This window comes from Stegodyphus dumicola, chromosome 8 (assembly GCF_044657685.1).
Source record: "Stegodyphus dumicola isolate Sdum_Otavi_A_Nest chromosome 8, ASM4465768v1".
Lineage (NCBI taxonomy): Eukaryota > Metazoa > Arthropoda > Arachnida > Araneae > Eresidae > Stegodyphus > Stegodyphus dumicola.
In genome coordinates, this window is record NC_140775.1 from 121974832 (window position 1) to 121998850 (window position 24019).

Consider the following 24019-nt stretch of genomic DNA (forward strand, 5'->3'; position numbering starts at 1 on the left):
AGCCTGGTTAATTAGGTGGTGACTGTGTAATTAAAAATATAATCTACAGAAATTACCATTAAGTTTAAAAGAAAACTGAATGGATTCCTTAATAAGATTTCTCTTGCACCTAGTATTTAAATTTAAATGTGAATTTTAAATTAATTGTGAACTATAAGTTTTTATGTGAACTATAAGTTCACATAAAAAATAGTAAGTGATAGAAAGAAGTCAGGGGATGTTGTATTTTTTCATTTTATTTAAATTATGTTCTGGACCTAAACCATTTATATTTATAAACCTTCAGTGCTGCTTACTTAAAGTATATTACCTTATTAATTTAGAAAAGTAATTGGACGGAACACAAAGCTCCTGATGGGCGGACTTATTTTTATAATCATATTACGAAGCAGTCAAGCTGGGAGAAGCCTGACGAATTGAAATCACAGTCAGAGGTAAATGATATTTTTTTTTTTTATTTGCTTGTTTTCTCATAGAATTTTTACTCGACAATAACTTGTGAAATTTCAGTTAAAAAGCTTCATTCTGTTTCTAGTCTTTTCCATAGCTGTCAACCCTCTTGGTGAAACCAATAGACTTCCAGTTTTGTTGTCACATCTCCTGGTTTCCCGGTAGATGACCAATTTTAATTTTTAGCCTTTGCCATACAAAATGGTTTACAATAGTAAAAGAAATTTATTGAATTAATGAAACTCTAATTGTAAAAATTCCATTTCACATACCTAAACATTAATTTGAGCATAATTTTTCTTATTAAATTTTATTTAGTCTGAATTACCTTAATATACTGCAGATATTTGCAGAACTTTTTATGAAAATTTAACTAATGTTTAATAAGTTAATGTTTGTGTAGATTTTCTTCTATATCGGTATATATTAAGATGATCAAAATTCACCCTCACAATTAGTAGATATATTAATTATTAATTTTATTTTTCATTATCTTTAAAAGAACTTCGATAAAATAAAACTTCCCTTTCCAGTATCCCCCTTCCCCAGTATAAAAGCATAAGAAAGTCGGCAAATGAAATTAGCTAAAGAACACAAAATTTAGAATATCTAATTAAATGTTAAATATTTTACATCAAAGTCATATCATAAATAATTTAACAACTTAAATTTTGCAGTATAACGCGAACTTTTAAAATGGTACTGCCATGCATGGAAACTTCTCAGAAAATCCTGATTTCGGTTGCGAGGACCTCTTAGTTTTTCATGTTTTTTCTTTGTATTTCTTCTCTTATTTATTCAAAAGTAAAAATTATAGACTAGTAGGAATGATATTTGAAGGGGTAGTGGGAGAGAGAGAGTTTTAATTAGTTAAAAAAAGTTTTAATCAGTGGTTTCTGTTACAAAAGTGAATGTAAAATAATTTCATTCATTGTGTCAATTTTCTGTTTATTGTAACAGAATGTTCACTTTTAATGATCACTAATTGCAATGCCATCTTTATATATGCTGCAAATAATTTAAAATTTTTGTCTCTCTCGCTATATTTCATGATCTTAGAAGCTTTTTATATTTTGTAAGGAGTTCTTATCAGTACTATTAAACTCAGCTAATTGTTATTACTTTCATGTAAAGTTTTAAGAATATCAAAATAAGTAATTCAAATTACACTTTATTACAATTAAAGTCTTTGCCATTTTTGGATATGGCAAAGATTGCGCATACAAGCATTATTTTCTAAGGCAGAAACTTTAAACAGTTGCCTATATAGCAAATTAACAAATGGCCAATAAGAGCTGCTGTTCTAGAATAGTCAGGTATGACTTCTATGGGTAAAAGTATAGTTTAGGTTACCCCTTGGCAAAACTTGGCGATTTTTGGCGGTACATGGATACCGATTTTGTGCAATTCTTTGACTCGTTATTTTTTCTTGCGAAGCGGCCCCCAAAAAATTTTTGCATGAAAAATCGCCACTACACAAAGCCAAAATAACAAGACAAACAATTGCACAAACTCGGTATCAATGTACACATCGACTTATTTTCACTTTAAAAAAACCCCGAATTGCGCAAAAATGGCATTGCACACTCTTTTGACTTTATCCGTGTACACGCCGATCTATTTTCACTTAAAAAAAAATCCCCAAATTGCACAAAAATGGCATTGCGCACTAATTTATCCATGTACACGTCGACCTATTTTCACTTAAAAAACAAAATTCCCGGAATTGCACAAACTTGCATTGCACACTACCTTTACTTTGTCCATGTACACATCGATATATTTTCACTCAAAAAGTCAAAGGAGCAGCAAATTCAGCAATATAGGAAAACAAAAAATACATAATCTCAATAATATAAATTTTAAAGCAAACAATAAAATAACATAAAAAAGGAAAAACATGTTATACATTTAAGCACCACCAAAAGCAAGTATTCACTTACCATGATTTTTGAGTTCGCTTCGTACACCCAGAGCCACATAAAAATCAAAATATCAATCATACTCAAATGACTTTTTTCAAACCAGGTACTCTTTCTGATCGAACGCTTCACATAATGACCATCTGAACCTTTCTTCCTCTAAACAGTTTTTACGTTCGACTAGACGCATATCCTTCCTACATACAGGACACTTATAATGGCTACTAAGTAATCTTTCATTTACACACCAGTCAATTAAAGCTCTTTTCCCCTTTCGCTCCAAATCGTACAGAAACTTCAAATTAATCTTACTACATTCGGCCATTCTACCGTCTAAAGAATCAAACCAACACACACCACAAAAACGCTTACAAAACATCCCATGATTCAAAATTTCCTAGAATCATGCACCTGATTACGTCACAATGGGGTTTCCATAACATTCAACAACTCAGGCTACCATAAATGAAACAACAACTTGGCGATAAATCAAACAACAACTTCGCCATAATACAAGGGGTACCTTAAAGTCTACTCTACCCCTTCTATGCAGTATGATTAAGTAGGTACATAATGAATCTGTACACTGCATATTAATTATATTACCTGGACAAAAATGATTGCTAAAATGCAATCATTATTTTTGTTCTCTTTCTACATCATATTTTTATGTGAGTTATATTTCCATCTGTACTTTCTTTGAATATATTTTGAATTCAATCTCTTTATGTTACATTAATGTTATGTTTTTCAAGATTCATAATCTAGAAGCTACTGTAAAGACTATCATATTCAAGTGCATTATAAATAGTTGCTTTAATTGTACTTTCTGACATGCAGATTATTGTTAAGGGTATTTAGAAAAATAGATTTTAAAATGCAACCAGTTTTACTGAAATGTTAGCAAAGGTTGGTGGACATATTAGGCATAAGGACAAATTTTTTTGTCAATTTCTTTCGGAGCTAAGTTTTTACAAGGAGCTTTTTTTTATATGCTTACATGTATAAGTACACTTGAAAAAGTCTTTTAAAATTTGTTGTATTTGTAATATCTATTTCGTGTAAAAAAATTATCAATTTTTAACCATTCTGTGCCATACTAAAAGCTGATTAATTTCCTTAACTCTAGCTTTTACTGTCTCAGTGTCCTTGGAAAGAATATAAGTCAGAGACTGGACGTACTTATTATCATAACATCCAAACAAAAGAATCTAGGTGGACCATTCCAAAAGAGTTAGAAGATTTAAAAAGTATAAATTTATGTAACTAATATATGCAAGTTTATTTTTCTTATTGTTTTAAATATTCATCTTATTTTCTGAAAATGTTCCAGATATGTCATTTTTAATGAATGAAACACATTTTTAATTTGATTAATACGTCTTGAAATAAAATTGTGAATTTTTTCCCTTATTCCATAAATAATCAGAAATGTTTGTTTGAGTTATTGTATATGTAAAATTGTAATAAGCACCTTATGTATCAAAAATGAAATGAGTTAAAGGTAGTTATGCTATGCTTATATATATTCATTGCTATTATTTGATAGATTTATGAAGCCAGTTCTAAAACAGTCAATTAAAAAAATGCTCATTGCATAAATTTTCTACAAATACCTCCAGTAGTAGCTAAAATATTCTTCCAAGATTAAATTAATTGCTGAAGATTATCTGAAATCAAATATACACTCATTAAATAAGATGAAAACCCATTTATACATGTAAAATAACTTTGCCTAAATTCAGATTTAGAATAAAGTTTTACACTTCCAGTCCATTCATTTTCCCCCTCTTTTGTATTTATTTATTTATTTATTTATTTATTTTAAGATGAGACACTTTATGAATGGTTGTCAAATTGCTGCATTTCAGAACATTTAGTGAACAGTTTTATTTAATTATTTTGGAAGAGTTTCAGGAGCCTTCTAATTTAAGCTGCTTATCATATAGTTTGATATTCTTCTGTAATTTTAAATGGTGTTGAAAGACTGATTTTATAGTTTGTTTTATATTTGTTCTACAGTGTCGTGTATAGTTTTAAGTTACATTTTTCCATCATTTAAAAAACTCTCACTTTCCATTAATTTGGTGAGAGAGGAGACAGGGATAAATCAGCTAAAAGTAAAATAATAATAATAATAATAATAATAATAATAATTGGTTATGTTATTTTGATGCTATCTAAAAGACAAATTGTTACTAGTTAAAAACGTTAAGTTACTGGAAAGCAAACTTTGAATGTAAAAATATGCACAGCAGGATTTTTAATATACTGAACAAGTCTTCTAATAATAGTTTATGTAACAAATAAATATATGAAAATGTTTAACACTAAAGAAGGCTATAAATTCTATGTATGCAATATAGTTTTCTATCAAAAATTTGATTATAAAAGAATTTTTGCTTGCATTCAATAAAGTTTTAAAGATGTTTTGTAAAATTAATTTTAATTCAAGGGCATTCAAGAAAATATTTTAATGAGAAATTTATATTTTAATTGCTTTTATTCTTGCAAGCTATGGGTCTGTTGATGTTTCTTTAAATAATCACTCCAAATGAGCACAAAGAAATTATAATAATAATTTTCATAATTTTCATAATTAATAATGATGCACTACAAAATAAATAGCTATAACTTGCTTGAGAACACAGATATTAAACAAATTCTCCTCAATACACAAGAAACGTAAATTACCAATATCACTCACAGAGTAAACTTTCAGCAAACTGTTTTTGAACTTCTGTGCCTCAGATCTGAGGCACAGGATGATCCTCACTTTCAGAGCCATATTTATACAGTCAAAAGTCATTAATTCGGACACCCATAATCCGGACCTCAAAACTAAAAACTTTCTGCACATGCGCCGCGTTGACACGTGCGCGTAAGACCTTTTATGACTGCGCATATGAGTTTGCGCAAGTGCAGAATACGTTTTCGCGTGCGCGTTTTATGTATAATGGACGTATAAGCTAAATAATTATCTATTTCGGTTAATGTTGATGATTGCGTTGTTCCTTAATTTTCGAATTGGATCCGGCTTATTATTTTTTGCAGACTGTAAGAGCAATTTTGTAAAAGTAAGTTTAAACTTTCGATTATATCAAATAGAATTTCCGATATATATTTATTAATACGTAAAGGATCTAAAGCGAAAGTATGTTTTGAAATCCGAAATCTGTTTATCAATTTCACGCTGCTCGGCGGGGGGGGGGGATGCCCCGGCAGGCGCGTAATGAATTGGAAGTTGATCTGCCAGCACTATCCTTATCTTCAAGGCAGATGTTTTTATTTTATTTGGCTTATAATTCCTTATCAAATGTAGTATTTCATCTTGATGTGCTCCGTCTTTGATATGATTTAAAACAAGTTCCTCGTCATTATAATTCGCTTCCGATAGCGAAGAGGTTATTGAAAACGAAAAAATTTCGATTGACAAATTAGTCAGTATTCTCGACACAGCAATTATAGGACTTGAACAGCGGATTTTTGTAACTGAACAAGAAATTATGTCTGTTTAATAGAATTAAAGAGAAAGTATTATCACATGAAACGAAGCAAAACTTAAACAACTTACATTGAAAAAAATGTTTAATAAAGTAAACAAATAAATATTAAGCTTTTTCTTTTTGCAAATTTTGATACCCTTTAGATCATAATTGTTCTTTATTTCATAAATTACGGTTTCATACTTTTAATTTTAGAATTTCTGCATGCCATCTTACGAGATTTAAACTGATGATATATAATCCGGAATCGCCGAAGTCCCGACGAGTCCGGATTAACAACTTTTGACTATATAGTGTCACATGGACTTCTGCAAGCTTCTGGGAAAAATTGCTCCTGAAACTTTGAATGTGGAGTTTCCAAAAACTTCCAGAAATTCTGCTAGTATTTTAAAAGTTGCCAACTTGGTCAAGAACATTTTTGCCTATACTATGGGCTCTAGTTGACCTCTTTAGCAATTTAAATGTTATTAAATTCAGAATTAAAAGATCTACTATTCTACGTGAGTAACAAGCATTTGCTTACAAAGTATGTGCACTTACAATTTCATCTATACACAAATTAAACCCTAAACTTTTCCTGTTAATAGGAAAGTTGATCAAATTAATAAGTAATATGTATTTCATTATCTCCTATAATTTGTATTGTTTAACTTAATTTTAAAAATTTAATTAATTTTAATAAAATTGTTTTCCTTTTTGTTTTATTCCTTTTTTGATATATTTATTTGATATTTTTGATTTTTTGATATTTTTGATATATTTTAATAAAATATTAAAATTTAACATTTTGTTAACTTTTACATGCTTTAGCTTTATTCTTAGCACATTCTGTAATATGTTTCAACATGTTTGTGAAAATTTATATGGTACTTGGTGATACTTTTTAATAGTGAAATAGTATTATTCTTTCTGAAAAAGGCCTCATCAGATTTGTGCAAGCATCTTTTCATTCATCATTTTTCTGCAGAATATATTTTATACTTTTTGCTTCCCTGTACGAAATAAAAGAAGTACATGGATTTAAAATGGATTCAAAAGAGATTTTTCTGTGATGTGTGTATGTATTATGTATCTCGCATAACTCAAAAACGAGTAGCCTAGAATGTTGAAATTTTGTATACGAGGCTGCTGTAATATGTAGTTGTGCATTTCCCTTTTCCATTGAACTCTGTCAAACCAAACATATATAAATATATATAGAGAGAGAGTCTCTCTGTTATCCATCTAGGTGAGCTCAGTCTTTTTTATTCTTATATATTGGTAAATTTTGCATTTTTTGCTTTAAAAGTGATTGAATTATATTGTTGTTATGTTCCAGTTTAGGTTTTTATGCCTTTAGGTAATCTGCATGCGTTCCAAATCCACTTCTTTGTGAATGTGTGGATGGGTATTGTTAACAAGTACAACATGTGCCCTTACCTCCTACCTTCGTGTCTCAATGGCTTGTGTTATCATATTTTTCTGCAAGTGGTTTTACTGGAATTGCTTCCAGATGTTCCAGCTGTTGCTTATGATCGCAGGTGGTTCCAGCCTGATGGTGCACCAGCCCATTACGACCTGGTGATCCGGAATTACTTTTTTACCGGACCTGGTGGTCCAGAATTTTGCAGGGCAATGGATAAGTAGTGGTGGAAAAGTCTGATATAATCCAGTCTGCACATATAAAATGTTAGTAACACGAAGGAAAATTATACGGTAGAACTCTGCAAAAACATGAAATCCTTTTACATTTGTTATAAATATTACAAATTATTATCGATATTGCTAAAATAAATAATTTAAAAAGTTATAAACTACTAAATGAATTAAATTTTATTTATTTACAAGAAATAGAAATAAATTTTGACTTCATATTAAAAATTATCAAAAAAAAAAAAAAAACTCAGATAATCAAACCAAATCTGGATGGAAAAAAGTAGATGTATGAGTTCTGTGTCAGATGCGTACCTGATGATGTAAATTTCTATCCTTTTGTTTGCGTAATTGTTTTTGTGTATTTTTATATTGTTTTGTTTATTTGTTTAATTTTTGCATTTACATTTAAAATAACAGGCTTTTAGTGTTTTTTCATGGGCTTGTGCAAGCACTGATTTATTGAATAAAACTGTAGTTCTTCTGACTTTGATTCTGAATCCAAATTAGAATGGGTCGGCAACTACTCCTAATGGGTAGGAACAGGCAAAAATTTTCACTAAGTTGGCATTACGTGGATATTTTTTTCCAACTTGGCAAGTTTTAGGTAAAAACAGTTTTGAAGCCCAAGAGCTGATTTTTTTCCTGAAGCTTTCAAAAGTCTGTGTAATACTATATAAATCTCCTAGAGCCAGGAAGCGTCAGTTGTTAATTACCTCTGAGGATTTGTAGTTCAAAGAGAGTTAGGTGAATTGTGTTTTATTGGTATTCAATATTTGATATTGGGAATTTCTGTTTTTGTGCTGTGAGACGGATTTGCCTATTATCTCTCTGAGCTATTTACAGCTATTTATTTTTCTGTATATCATTACTGTTTGTAATAAATTGTTAATTTCTTCCTGTCATCCATCTGGAGAGATTATTTAAAGATGCATTCATACTGTAGCTCACAGCTGTATTATATTTAGTAATTTTATTTAGTTATGTGAATGTATGTAAAAATAAATTGAAGCAACTTTGTTTTTTTCATGTCAAAATGCAATTTTTTTTTTTTTTTGGTTTGAAAACTTTTTTTTTTTTTCTTTAGATTTAGTCGCTGCAAAAGATGATGTTGAAAGGTATGATGTAATATGTTTTTGTGCATTTTAATTTAATTAATTTTTTATATTATCATAAGTTTAATATATATATATATTTTTAATTTAATCATGTTTTATGTAACTGTGTATTTACTGTATGTACACTGCGCGAAAAAAAATGGGAAAGTTCTATATCTCCCATTCTACTAGGCCGCTTAACAAAATTCAAATTGCGATCTTCATGTCTTGAAAGAACAATTTAGAATATATATTATATTTATATATAGCTCAATTCTAACATAGTTATTTTGACATGAAATTGGACTTTTTCTGAAATAACATACCAATTGTTTTCCATATTTTGATTCTATGACTCAAATTATGCCTAAATATTAAAATTTTGTAAAATTTGGTGCGAAATTTACGGAGAAATTCGCAAATTTATGTTAGCGCTTTTTTCAGTTTGCGCCAAGAATAGTTCAGTTGGCGAACCTCTTAATATAAGGCAACCTATTATCCTACTGTTATGTTATGTTATCCTTTCCCGTGAGCGAAAAAAAGCTACAATCATTCCTTTTTTCAAATAATGTTCTTTATATTGTATTTTTTATTATAATTGTTATTAAGTAATTTTTTCTTTTTCAAATGTCATTTTAATTGTTTAAGTTGCATGGTTTCTTTCAAATAAGTGTTTTAAAATTTTTTATTTACCCATTCGATCTGCACAGTTTAAATAAAAGGTGCATCGTTTATTTTTTAAATAGTTTTCTTTATATTTTTTGTCATAGTTATTATTTTAGGTAATTTTTAGACTTTTAATTGTTTGTGTTGCATTGTCTCTTCAGATAATTGTTTTAAAATTTTCTATTAATTCATTCGAACTGAGCATTTTAAATATATTTATTAATATAAATTTTCCAAGATTTCATTTTATTTATTTGAATTGCATTTCTTTCGGAAGAATACTTTGTGTCCCAGACTACGATGCATCTGAAAACTGAATATATTAAAAGAGAAAATACAGTAAAGCACTGTTAACATGCCTTTCAATGTTCCGTTCTGAAAAGATATATAAATGAGAAAGATGTATAACCGATATTTTAACTTAGGATGACTTGCATATATTGCTTTAAATAGCTATAGAGACATTAGGTACTCTTTGGAAGCAGAGGAGATGAAAAATTAGCAACGCCTTTGCAGGAATCAAACAACGGACCTCTCAATTACGTGCTGACCACTACACCACGAAAGGTCGCTAAGAAGGCAGGGGGAAAACCTTATGTAGCTTTAACATTGTGCTCATTGCTTTACACAATTTTATCATTCTGCATTTAGTTTCTTAAAATGTTATTCATATTTTAGTTAAATATTTTATTTTTGAAATTGCAAGAATCAAATATCATAAGATTAAAAAGTTTTAAATTTAAAAAAATACTAAATTTTATGCAAAAATTTATTTTTTCCTTCTTAATGGCTTGCTCTTTTTCTTCAGACATTCTGCAAGTGTATTAAAAAGCATCCAACTTTTCGAAACATCTTGGCATTTCTGACATTCATTTTAAATAAAGTTATCGCCTTCCATTTCATAAAGGCCCACAAACGGTCAAGCGATAAAGTTGCTGAACACTGGTAATTCGCTCTGGGATTCAAATTCCGGCGAACAGGCTGGTTGCATGGGCGTTTTCACGGTTTTTGTCATTTTAACGTGTATGCCAGCTGGTTTCCCTTAGAAAGTTCTTCACGAAGGCATCCCTCCTTTTAGGCAGATAGTCCTGCTTTGCCGTAGCTTAATAATCTAATTCAATATGTTTTGTCAGAGCCTTTATCAGTCTTTAGAGGCTAAACATTTTGTAGGCATGAGATGAAAGGTAAGACTGGTTTCATCAAGAGAAAAATGTCTTTATGTGATATCATCATATCACTGGATAAATTCCTGACTATTCAAATAATTCGAATAAGAAATCAGGGGATTCTCCATTGATGATGATATGATGTTCTATAACGTAATTTAAATTTATACAAACATATAGTTGAAAACCAGTCGCTCTTCACTTTAATCTGCAATGATATCGTTTTTGTCTTTTCCATCAGCACAAGCTCAATTGATGGCATTTGCTGGTGTCCACGTTCAAGTGTTTTCTCCTTGAACACCCAAATTCCTTGAAATATTCTGAAAGTATATTAAAAAGCATCCAACCTTTCGAAACACCTTGGTATTTCTGACAACCAAATTCCCCTTCAAATTTTTTCTTACTTTTCTCCCTAATTTTCTTCGTTCCTTCTACATTTATTTTCAGTGCTCACCACAAGAAAATTAAGATTTTTTGATTGCTTACACTTCCATAAATTTTGCATTCTTGTCAATTTTTTTAAAATATCAATTACATCAACTGCGTTTCAGTTGAAGACAGCTGTTCGTTTTCTAGGCAATTTAACTACAGTCAAAAGTCTTTAATCCGGACTCGTCGGGACCTCGGCGATTCCGGATTATCGATTTTTCCGGATTATAGATCATCAGTTTAAATCTGGTAAGATGGCATGCAGAAACTATAAAATTAAAAATATGAAACCGTAATTTTTAAAATAATGAGCAATTATGATCTAAAGGGTATCAAAATTTACAAAAAAAGAAGCTTAATATTTATTTGTTTACTTTATTAAACATTTCTTTCAATGCGCGCATGCGTAAAGCATACCTTACGCATAGCCGAAATTAGAAAATTGCAACCAGAAAACTATTTGATTTGTATTCGTGATATTTATAATGACGAGGAATTTGATTTAAATCATATCAAAGACGGAATACATCGAGATGAAATACTACATTTAGTAAGGAATTATAAGCCAAATAAAATAAAAACATCTGCCCTGAAGATAACGATAGTGCTGACAGATCAACTTCCAGTTCATTGCGCGCCGCGACGTTCCCCCCTCGCAGAGCAGCATGAAATTGATAAACAGATTTCCAAACGGTTAGATAAACAAAGGATATGGCTTTATCCATTTTTTGTAGCAATTCATTTTTTGTTTGATGGACATCGAAACATACTTTCATTTTCTAGATCCTTTGGGAGCTCCAGCATCGGAAATTCTATTTGACATAATCGAAAGTTCAAGCTTACTTTTATAAAATTGCTCTTACAGTCTCCAAAAAATAATAAGCCGGATCCAATTCGAAGATTAAGGAACAACGCAATCATCAACATTAACTGAAATAGATAATTAGAGCTTATACCGTCCGTTATACATTAAAAGCGCTCTCGAAAATGTATTTTGCGCTTGCGCAAACGCATATGCGCAGTCGTAAATGTCTTGCGCGCATGCGTAAAACGCCTATGCGCATGCGTAAAACGCCTATGCGCATGCGTAAAACGCCTATGCGCCGCGTTGACGCCTATGCGTCAACGCGGCGCATGCGCAGAAAGATTTTAGCTTTGAGGTCCAGATTATGGGTGTCCGAATTAACGACTTTTGACTGTATAAGTAAAGTTTAAAGCAAAGTCCAAAGGATAAATATTTTAATTAAAAGATTTTTTGCTAAATGACAAAGAAATAAAATAGTTCAGCAGTGTTTATTCTGTAACACTGAGTGACCTGATTATTATATCAGTTACAAATAATCTAAATCATATTAAAGGTCACGTTTTTTATACCAATCTATAACACAAGAGAAATAAGTTACTTAAAACATTCTTTGGAAGAGGATTAATATAAAAATTTGTACTTACATATATATAATTTTTAAAGTTGGGACATGACCCAAATTATTAACGTCCTGTTTGCTTAACCCTCTGGAGGTTTTGAGAAAGATAAAGGTATTGTTTCCTAAAGCATCACCAGCTTTTTCATCAAAGCTTTTGAAAAGCGCGGAAGATTTCTTCCACTGAATGCACGAAAAGCGTTAAGTAATTTTTCATTCCCCCCACACACCTGCGGAGAATCATCAGGTGAACTGATTAGCGTCGGCTGTAAAAATATCAATCACTGTGAAAACTTTTCCCTTTGGTAGTTTTCAAGAAGGTAGCGTTTGTGATCGGGGTTTATGTTATCAAATCTAAATTTTGTAAAAAACTGCAAATCGAGGCATTAAAAGAAAAGAATTATAAATGTTTCATTTTTCTTCCTGGTTATAAGCCTGCATTTTTATGTATGCATGTAAATGTGTGTGTACGTGTATATATATATATATTTACTTATTAAAATTTTTATGAGCAATCTATATGCAGACGAGCATAATATCAAAATATTTTTGCGTTTCTAATAACCTTCACTTGAATTATTTAATTTATCTTTTATATGTGATTGCTTGCCTAGGCTGGAAGGAATATTTTCTCACTGAAACAATTTGATTTTCGATATGTTTTCCTTATTTTCTAAATAAAATATCTTGGGAACTTGGAAAATTTCTTATTTTATTTGCAGCTTTGGGTATTTTTCATCCAGAGTTTATTTGAAACCATGGATATAAATAATATTTCACAACTTACTTGATAAAATGAAAGAACTAATTAGCTGAACATGAAGTAAAAAACTTGTGTATTTGCTAATCATAATCACAGACATCTATATTTTTGTCATGCAATTTTTCACTTTTTTGTATAGCAATAAGTAAGGAAAGCCGTGAGTTCATTAATTGTGCCTTAATGATATTGTTTTCTTTAAAATCTAGGAAAATATTGGTATATTTTACTATTCCACTACTCATTTTAGGAGTGGGGCTAAGAGCAAATAAACAGCTGCATTTAGAAATCTTTGTATTAAAAAATTGTAAGAGCATTAAAGAAGAAAAAAAAATCGGATTTTGATGCATTGATTCTTATGGTTTTACTAGTCTCTATACCTTTATTTCTTTCTCTCTATATATATGGAAAGAATCAAAGAGAGATGCTAGTCTAATGCTCCCGGTGCTTATTTATTTTTTAATTTGATTGTAGCAAAGCACTCGAAGGTGATTTGCCTAAGGATAGGGATGTCTTCGTGGAGGAGTTTCTAAGGGAAGCTGGCTCGTATACACGTTGCACGTGGGAGAAAACAAAGAAAACGCCTATGCAGTGAGTTTGTTCGCGGGACTCCTGGGCCGAATTACCAGTGTTCAGAAAATTTATTGCTCATCCGCTGATAGGCCTACGCTCTTGATGCGTTTTATGCCACATGAGATTTTGTATGTGCAGTTGGAAAATTAAAAATATGTTTTCAAAATATTATAGTTAAATAGGTAATGCATAGTTTTACTAAACATTTTCTATCAGTATTACTTTCAGCGTAGTTACCTAAGCAGAAACATAAGTTTTTAAATATTTATATTTATAATTTGGTTTTCGATACATTGAATTAAGATCATTTCTCAGAATTCACTACATTCTTAAATATTATTTTTCAGTATAATAATATGCAGTTATTTTTAAAGGGTGTAAATTGGGAAAGTTTTGAAACATGAAAAGAAAAAAATTATGTCTGCACTCAAAAAATGCAAATCATAACGAATTTTAAAATAAAATTGTGTAGAATTGTTCATGATTAGATTCATCTTCTTTCAGTTAGGTTTTCTCAAAAAATATTTGTGTGTTAATATACATGCTCAAAAATGTGAATATTAGGAATTATATCAAACATGCATTGAAGTAAAAGTAGGCTTTTCAGCAGAAATTCAACTAATTTAAACAAATACCTGGGATAATATGATTACAATCTACCTGAATATTCAAGAATTTCTGGGCAGCAGGTTTGTTTCCTACAGGCGTATATTTATTATTATGCACATGTAGGACTGATATTTTTTTATATATATAGAATGTTTTCCCCACCTAGGGTTTGCAACAAAAAAAAAATTAAGATTTTAATTTCCGTAAAATAAAATACAAAACAGACATTCTACGGCAAAACTGAAGTGTAAAACCCTTTTTATTTATCAAAATGCATGACATATTTCTACTTCAACTAAAAGAAGAAAATTTAAGTTTTGTTCATATAACTGGCTGGCTCAGTTAGCTATAAATATATAATCTTTTTTTCCCATCTTTCCTCTAAGAAGCTAAAATTCAACAAGATGCCTTTTCTTACAAAACGAAATGCGTAATTTATTCATTTTCAACTAAAAATAGTTTAGACTATTTGGATATTGCAGAGCATAAGAGCTATTTATTGCAAACGTATGAGGGCTGCCATCGTAAAGGGCTTTCTGAGGGAAACTGACAGGGTTGCCACGCTACCTGGAAAACCGGGAGAACCGGAAAAAGTCAGGGAATTCGAAAATTGACCAAAAAATTCAGGGAAAAGTGAGGGAATTTAAGTATTTTTGTCAAAATCTGGAAAAGTCAGAGAAGTTCATACAATGATCCCACAAAAAAAAAAAGCGATTTTTGCGCCGACGTCGGAAGAGAGAACTTTTTTGGCGAATTGTGTATCACGTGAGTGTCATTCGGGTAGCTGGCGTAGAGCCAATTTTCGCAGCTCCAATTTGATTGTCTTTTTAGAAAGGCAAAGCAAGTTTCCCGCAACTTTTGGTTTCCAGTATTCTCGAGAATCGCATGTGCAGTGCATGAACTAAAAAAAGTACCTGTTCTCCTATAAAACAAAATGGGTTTAATCTTAGTGTACGGTACCATGGAGATTAGAATCAAAGAATATGTATTGTAAAGAAGGAAAACCTTTCTGCAACAGACGTAGCTCCGTTCCATCATAGAGGGAAACAGCTGTGCGTGCGTGATATATCTGCCGCCAAAGCTGGAAACCGGTGTCGAAGTTAGAAGGTCACGTTATCAAGAGTTCATTAAATGAATATCCTTTAAAATTTCTTTAACCACTTACGCTAAAAAGACGTGCCACGCACGTCGAGATGTTTTTGTCTCAAACCGCGAGCTGCGTGAACACCACGTCGATAAGCATTTATTGCAAAAATGAAAATAACATGGTGTACACGTTGCCTAACAACGAGTTTGTTTATTTCTCGAGTTACAGCTCTGGATTGCACTCGCAGATGTGTAGCAGCGTAAATGAGACACTTTACCGCTTGTTATATTGTAGCGCACGGCATCGCAACCGTAAAGTTTAGTCTTAGCGCAAGTGGTTAAACTCTAAAGGAAAAGAAAATTTTTTTTGGCGCAAGTAAATTAATTCATGGATTAGTTATTTTCAGGGGAAAAAAAACTACGAAAATTCGTTTTTAAAATTATTGCGAAAAATCCAAGAAGAAACGTCCTTTGATAAAACGTTTCTTCTTGGATTTTTCGCAATAATTTAAAAACGTATTTTCGTAGCTTTCTTTTTGTCAAAGAACGTTTCTTCTTAACACGTGTTTCTCAATTTCCGGTACACATCGCGGAGAGGGAAATTCTGGCCTCCAGGTTCCGTCACCAAATCCCTTGGCAAAATTTCCCTCCACATTCTAGCGGCGTAATAGCATTTTACTTGTATGGAACCTTTTCTTCTTTACATAGACGAAAGAATTAGAGATTCTTTGCATAGACGTTCTTTGGTTAGAATAATCTCCATGTTATGGTACAATGGGATTTGGCGACATGATGATGCGCAGTAAACGGGTCATTTTGGTCTTGGCGACAATTTTCAAAATCGTGCCAAAGCCTTACCGTATACTAGAATTTTACCGCAAAATCTTTTTAAACCTTTTTTTTTTTTTTTTTCTTTTTAATAAATACTTTGCCATTTTGCAGTAAAATTAAAAAATAGTAATCAGTTATCTAGGCTAACTGTTACAACTCGAATGTGAAATGAGCGAAAGTTTCTCTTCTGCCAGTGGCAACGAGGAGTCGAAAAACGAACTTGGAAGAGAGCAGTCACTTGGTTTTCTCTTGATAGAATTTGGTACGAAGGGGGAATAATCCCCATCTTTTGATTTGAAATTAATCTCGAATTATGTATATATTGTAATATAAAAGATGTGTGTAAATAAAAGTCATTAAGACTTAATTGAAGTAGTGATTTGAATCGAATATAGAGATCGAAAGCTCTTACAAATAGAACTATGGATTTTAGAAATGACACTAACCATGTAATATAACTAGATTCGCTAAAATATCGTTGATTAATTCAATTTTTAAGTAATTATCTTTATTTTTATGTTATTCATATAATTTAATGATGCTTCTTCCCTCTAAATTTATTTATTATTAGTAAATAATATTTCCAAATTTCAGGAAATTTTCTCTGGCATAATCTTGAAATTAATTCTAGCAGTATGATGACATACCATCACGAAATTTAATGCACATTTTTTTTTCCATAAATGGGAAATAAATATAAAATACTTCAATTTATTAAAATAGATTTCTTTCTTTCGTTTACCTGCAGAATGTCTGCAAAAAAAGTCTTATCTTATTCCAGATTGGGAAGATTCTAATCTCAATCTTCAATGGAGAAAACAACTATTATAATTATATTTGTGTTTTCAAGTGTTAAGGTGCCTTTTAAGAACATACCTCATACAAATTAAATTTACCTAAAATCTAACCTAACTATTTAGCATTGCATTGTGATTTATAAGGACCGGATTAGCCTCGTGTTGAACTGGTGATGATCATGAGTAATAATTAAATAAAACATACATTTGTTATCCAATACATATATCTTAAATTCTATTAAGTTTCTTAAGTGGAAAAGTAAACAAAATTATCAAACAAAGTATACCAAGAATTATTAAGAATAAATGTCCTCTGGGATTTATTGAATAATTAAGTGAATTTGCTACACAATACAAGTATTACCATAATTAATTTACCTCTTAGCACAGCCAACGTACATTACGCGGATAGACTGGAATTTTCTTGAAACACACCTGGAAAAGTCAGGGAATTTCATTCTCCTGTTTGAGTGGCAACCCTGAACTGACTTTGCACAAAACACCAATGATGCAGTCAGCTCATTCATCTAGGTTCGAACCTAAATCAAACTATCAGTATTCAGCAAGTGTTTTACTATTTGGCTATTATCAAGGTTCAACTAGCCCAAGCCAATTCAAAAATTTTATTCACATACAGAACTAAACTCGGCACCTGCAATAAGAGAATTCTAGTCTTACTAGTCTAGCCTTTTCTTGTCCTCTTCGTTAGCTAATTTTAATGCAATTAGCAAGTAATATCGGTACTGGAAAAAATTTAATGTAAATTACACTTTTTGGGCTTTTTTGGGGGAGGGGCCTTTCCATTGTTCTAACATAACAATTTGAGCCCAGTTAAATGAACAGAAACACATAATAGTTATATATGTTCAGAGGGTACCGAGTCCTGGGCAACGGAAAAGAAGTCTTTTACATCAAAGGTGAATGGCCATGCAAATTGCCTTTCATTTTTATCGTCCCTCCATTCAGTAGAATGTAAGAATGCATTTCTGTGAGTAAAGTTCTGTAGGAAAATCTTCAAAATGCTTCAATTTTATGATAAATATGTGCATAATATATACAAAATTTAAGAATGTATTTTATACTTATGTATATATATACTAGAAAGCCCAGCAGTCATACAAAATGACCACTGTTCTAGATATTATAAATTGTAATTAAAATGATTTGTGCAAAGGTGTCTGCTAATTCAAACTGAATTACCCAAGGCAGGCGGCGAGGATGCCCCTTTGCTTACTGCCCCATGGGGTTTCCCCCTTCTACTTGCTTAAATGCTTAAAGTAGAGTGCAATGAAGGAAACCACTGGTAGTACATTTCTTAAGAGCCACTGCTAGCTCAATAAATAAAGGTGATTTAAGTAATAAAATGTTAATTCATATGTCAAAGATCTCTTTGTACACTACATTTCTTGTGTAGATCTTTCCATTATTTTTAAGCTCGCCTTGCAGAGGACCATCAATTATTACCATACACTTAAGACGCTTATACAGTCAAAAGTCGTTAATCCGGACTCGTCGGGACTTCGGCGATTCCGGATTATCGATTTTTCTGGATTATAGATCATCAGTTTAAATCTCGTAAGATGGCATGCAGAAATTCTAAAATTAAAAGTATGAAACCGTAATTTATCAAATAAAGAACAATTATGATCTAAAGGGTATCAAAATTTACAAAAAAAAAAAAAAATATATATATATATATATATATATATATTTGCTTACTTTATTAAACATTTCTTTCAATTTAAGTTGTTTAAGTTGCTTCATTTTATGTGATAATACTTTCTCTTTAATTCTATAAACAGACATAATTTCTTGTTCAGTTACAAAGTCCCGCTGTTCAAGTCCCGTTAATTGCTGTGCCGAGAATACCGACTAACTTGTCAATCGAAATTTTTTCATTTTCACTAACCTCTCTGTCACATTCTTCATGTCTTTCTTTATCCATTTTTTGCAGCAATTCCACTTTTTGTTTGTTGGACATCGAAACATACTTTTGTTTTGTAGATCCTTTGGAAGTTCCAGCATCGGAAATTCTATTTGACATAATCGAAAGTTCAAGTTTACTTTTATAAAATTGCTCTTACAGTCTGCAAAAAATAATAAGCGGGATCCAATTCGAAGATTAAGGAACAACGCAATCATTAACATTAACTGAAATAGATAATTAGATAATTTTAGCTTACACCGTCCGTTATACATTAAACGCGCAGGCGAAAACGTACTCTGCATTTGCGCACGCGCATATGCGCAGTAGTCAAGGTCGTACGCACACGCGTAAAACGCCTATGCGCATGTGTCAACGCGGCGCATGTGCAGAAAGTTTTTAGCTTTGAGGTCCGGATTATGGGTGTCCGAATTAACGACTTTTGACTGTATATATACATATTCATGTATTAACAAATCTGTTTATCAAAATCGTTGTTTTTTTAGCCCAAAGGGGCTCTAGAACAGAAGGGCTGCTAGTCTCAAAACAGCATTTTGTAGCGTTTCACTGTAAACGTTGAATCAGCTTTTAAATTGTTGTTACCAAATATTATTGCCTGGTATTATATTTAAAGAAATTAAATAATGAATCTGCATGAATATGTGTATATTTCTCACCCTGGGAAAAAACGACAGTAGCTAGAGCCATCAAATTTTGAAAAACATAATCCTCCCCCCAAGCATGCGCACCTGGAAACCCGAATTTTTAATTTCATATTTACTTTATTATCTCTTTGATATTTTGTAAAACTTTAAGCAATTTTTTATTAGAAAACTCGACAATTTCAAAGCGAGAGTTCTAGATATTATCGCTAAGGAATAAAACATTTTTATCTCCAGCCTGTGAGACTGTATATTGTAAATTCTAAAGATATCCTGTTTTTAAATATTTTATGATATTGCTATGGAATTTGTGTGGTTTAAGTGCAAAGAACATGATATTTAATAACACACAAAAAGTCTAAGCTCTTAGTTTCGAAACGGCATTTTGCATCGAATCACTTTAAATGCTAGAATCATTTTTCTGAACTGTTGCCACCAAATATTATCGCCCTGTATTTATTTAAAGAACCTAAATAATGAGAATCTACTCTATGTATGTTTTTCGTGTTATCACATAGTCCTCCACCCGAACAAGGGCACTTGGAAGCCCGCATTTGGAATCTGGAATTTGTTTTTACTGTCTATTTCATATTCTGTAAAACTTTAAATGGATTTTTGATTAAAAAACTCAACTATTTCAAAGCGAGCAGTGGCAACACTGTAAGGAATCAAACATTTTTTGTCTCCAGTGTGCGAGCTTGTGTATCAGAAATTCTAAAGATATGCTATTTCTAAATATTTTTAGCCCAAAGCGGTGTTACCCCAAATGCTTACGAAACATGTATGTATCTGTAAATGAAAAAAAAATGGCTCGTTTTGACGTAATATAAAATCTGATAGGCCTTCAGATTTTTTTGTTTTCCTTGTTTAATTATTGTTTTGGGTACTGAGCCCAATTTTACATATTCAACCAAATGGTTTACGCTAGCATTATTTTCTTATTTTTAATAAAACGCTTTAGAAAAGTGTTTAAAATAAATGGATCTTATATCAAGTTAAAAAAGTGCGTAACTGTCATAAGAAAAACTGAAACAAGGAGGATAAAAAGTTTTCACATATCGTATTTTTAAACTAATTAGCTTATTATAAGATAAATGCAATTATTATTTTTTGCGATGATAATAATAGAAAAATAAAGGGGAATAAAGATGCCTGCAGATTTCTTTATGTAGAGTAATATATTTATATTAAAATTAATTTCATAATCCTTAATTTTAATAAAGCAGAATTATATTTGCATAATTCATAAAAAGCATGTGCATATTTGTATCCTATAAAATAATTTGTTAAAATTCTACAGGATATTTGAATGGGCTCCAGACACTCTATTTTATAAAATAACAAGCAAATATTTATATTATATACAACAATGCCTTGTTACGTTAATTCACCAAATGAATACGTTAATTCACCAAATGAAAAGTATATATACAGGGTATCCCGTAAATTTTGAGACAAACTTCTGGGGAGGTAGGGCACGTCATAAAGATTAAGAACTGCATAGGAACCTATGGCCAGAAACGTCATTGTATGCCGCCAGGGTGTGCTGTACAGGAGAATGCTAGTGGAAAGTGATGATTGCCTCATTGATTCCATACAAAGAGCATGCAACGCTGTATGAAGCGGAAGCTTTCAGACATGCACTTAGCGTATGGAATACCTGAGGGTAATGGACGAACCGCTGCACACATTTATTGAGAACGATTCTTCGACAGATATCAAACAAACTACAGCTTGTTTGCATGTTTGCATCAAAATTTGTGCGACTATGTCTCATTAAGAAGTGGACACATTTTGGACTGGATATTCGTAGCCATTTGAACACATCATTCCCGCATCGATGGATTGGGCGTGGTGGACCAGTTCCCTGGTCCCCACACTCACAGAATTTATCGAGTCCTGATTTCTTTTTGTAGGAAGCCATCAAAGTATCACTATCCTGCTGTGTCTAAAATGGATCTGGTGTTAAGACTCGCCTGCGCAGCTGCTACAATCAAAGAAACTCCCAGTGTGTTTGAACATGTCCGGCAATAAATGGTCCATCGGTGTCGGGCATGTTTGGTGTCTGAGGGTGCAATATGTTGTAGCATTGAAGCTATTTTACACCATTTGTATTCACATCCAATAAATGTTTCAAATTAATCACTTTTATTTCATTTCCCATCTTCTACCTCTGCTACCACTTACCCCTGATATTTCCTATGATGTGCCCTGCCCGCCCCCAGAAGTTTGTCGGATCATTTACGGGACACCCTGTATATTCTCTTTTTCAAGCTTTTATAAAAGGAGAGTTATATAAACCATTTAATAGGAATGAAACTTTTTTACTCTTTTACAACTCTCAGTTGATATTGTGATGATACATTATAATGTTGTCCTACTGTTACCTACTTTCTTGTACAACTGAATGAATTCTAAAATATTTATTCTTCTTAAATTTATTTCATAGCTCTAAAATTATTTTCAATTATATTTTCGCGAAATAGTTGTTTTGAGAAGGAAAAATTATATCTCAAATGATTTTACCACTTCTATTTTAGAAAAATTACCTATTTATGTGGGAAAATCTTAATAAAAGTACAAGCGGGTATGACTTTAATGTTAGAAATTAATCGAATAAAATTAGGCTTTAGTTATGGACTATTTCGGCTGCGCATATATGACAGACACATATGCAAAATTTAAGTGTCTGTAAAGAGATTGTGCGAAAAAAGTGCCCTTTACCTTGGTAAAGAAAATTTACAGAAATAAGACGGTTTGTAGCACTTACGAAAGATGCTGAAACTATTAAAAACTGCATTCAAAGACCTAAAAAATGCAACTTCTCTGTAGTTAGTGCTTGGAAGTTATATTTAAAATTTATCCTTCAAAATTTTAATTAAAAATATACGTATATCCGTTAATTTGCATCAGAAAAGTATGAATTTCTTATTCTATTAGCACACTGAAAAACATATTATTCAGTGGCATACTCGTATTTATTTCTATTGGAAAAAAGAAATTTGCTTAATACATTTGTAATAAAATGAGTCAAAATTTGTCGTTGTGTAGAAGCCTATTTTATTTTAATTTATTTGTTTAAAATTAGAACCATGGTTCTGCCCAGAACGGTGAAAAAAATTTGTTTAGTCGTGCAATCTTTTTGTAATATGTGTACATTACAACTATCATGAATCTACTACTACCAAAATGTGCTTTAATTAATGATAGTTACATGTTAATTTAGTGAATACTATAATTTTTTGTTGCTCTATAATATCAAGAATACATTTTTAGAACTGAGAAAGAAAGTTATATTTAGAATTGAAAGAATTTATGAAGAAATTTTGAAGTTTTTCGGATTTTGCAAAATATTTAAAAATTAAGAAAGGAATACCGAAATAAGATATGAAAAGATATTAAAACACAATGTAAATGGTAACAAATGACCCACGATATAAAAAGAATTTGCTTTTTTATACTACAGTCAAAAGTCGTTAATCCGGACTCGTCGGGACTTCGGCGATTCCGGATTATAGATCATCAGTTTAAATCTCGTAAGATGGCATGCAGAAATTCTAAAATTAAAAGTATGAAACCGTAATTTATGAAATAAAGAACAATTATGATCTAAAGGGTATCAAAATTTGCAAAAAGAAAAAGCTTAATATTTATTTGTTTACTTTATTAAACATTTTTTTCAATGTAAGTTGTTTAAGTTTTGCTTCGTTTCATGTGATAATACTTTCTCTTTAATTCTATTAAACAGACATAATTTCTTGTTCAGTTACAAAGTTCCGCTGTTCAAGTCCTATAATTGCTGTGTCGAGAATACTGACTAATTTGTCAATCGAAATTTTTTCGTTTTCAATAACCTCTTCGCTATCTGAAGTGAATTATAATGACGAGGAACTTGTTTTAAATCATATCAAAGACGGAGCACATCAAGATGAAATACTACATTTGATAAGGAATTATAAGCCAAATAAAATAAAAACATCTGCCTTAAAGATAAGGATAAGGCTGGCAGATCAACTTCCAATTCATTACGCGCCTGCCGCGGCTTTCCCTCCCGCCGAGCAGCGTGAAATTGATAAACAGATTTTGGATTTCAAAACATACTTTCGCTTTAGATCCTTTACGTATTAACAAATATATATCGGAAATTCTATTTGATATAATCGAAAGTTTAAACTTACTTTTATAAAATTGCTCTTACAGTCTGCAAAAAATAATAAGCCGGATCCAATTCGAAAATTAAGGAACAGCGCAATCATCAACATTAACTGAAATAGATAATTATTTAGCTTATACGTCCATTATAACACGCACGCGAAAAAACGTCCATAAAACGCGCACGCGAAAACGTATTCTGCACTTGCGCACACTCATATGCGCAGTCGTAAAAGGTCTTACGCGCACGCGTAAATGCCTATGCGCATGTGTCAACGCAGCGCATGCGCATAGGCGCATGTAAGTTTTTAGTTTTGAGGTCTGAATTAACGACTT

General features: G+C 31.4%; 1 protein-coding gene across 2 annotated transcripts in view; it reads left to right on the top strand.

Moving 5' to 3' along the window:
* Prp40 (pre-mRNA processing factor 40) overlaps window positions 1-24019 on the top strand; it is a 149441-nt gene that overhangs the window by 44164 nt on the left and 81258 nt on the right. For both annotated transcript variants that reach the window (XM_085822344.1, XM_085822345.1), the window contains exons 6-8: window positions 324-434; window positions 3502-3622; window positions 8598-8628. In XM_085822344.1, coding sequence (XP_085678470.1) covers window positions 324-434; window positions 3502-3622; window positions 8598-8628 — 263 coding nt within the window. The remainder of the gene's footprint in view (window positions 1-323; window positions 435-3501; window positions 3623-8597; window positions 8629-24019) is intronic.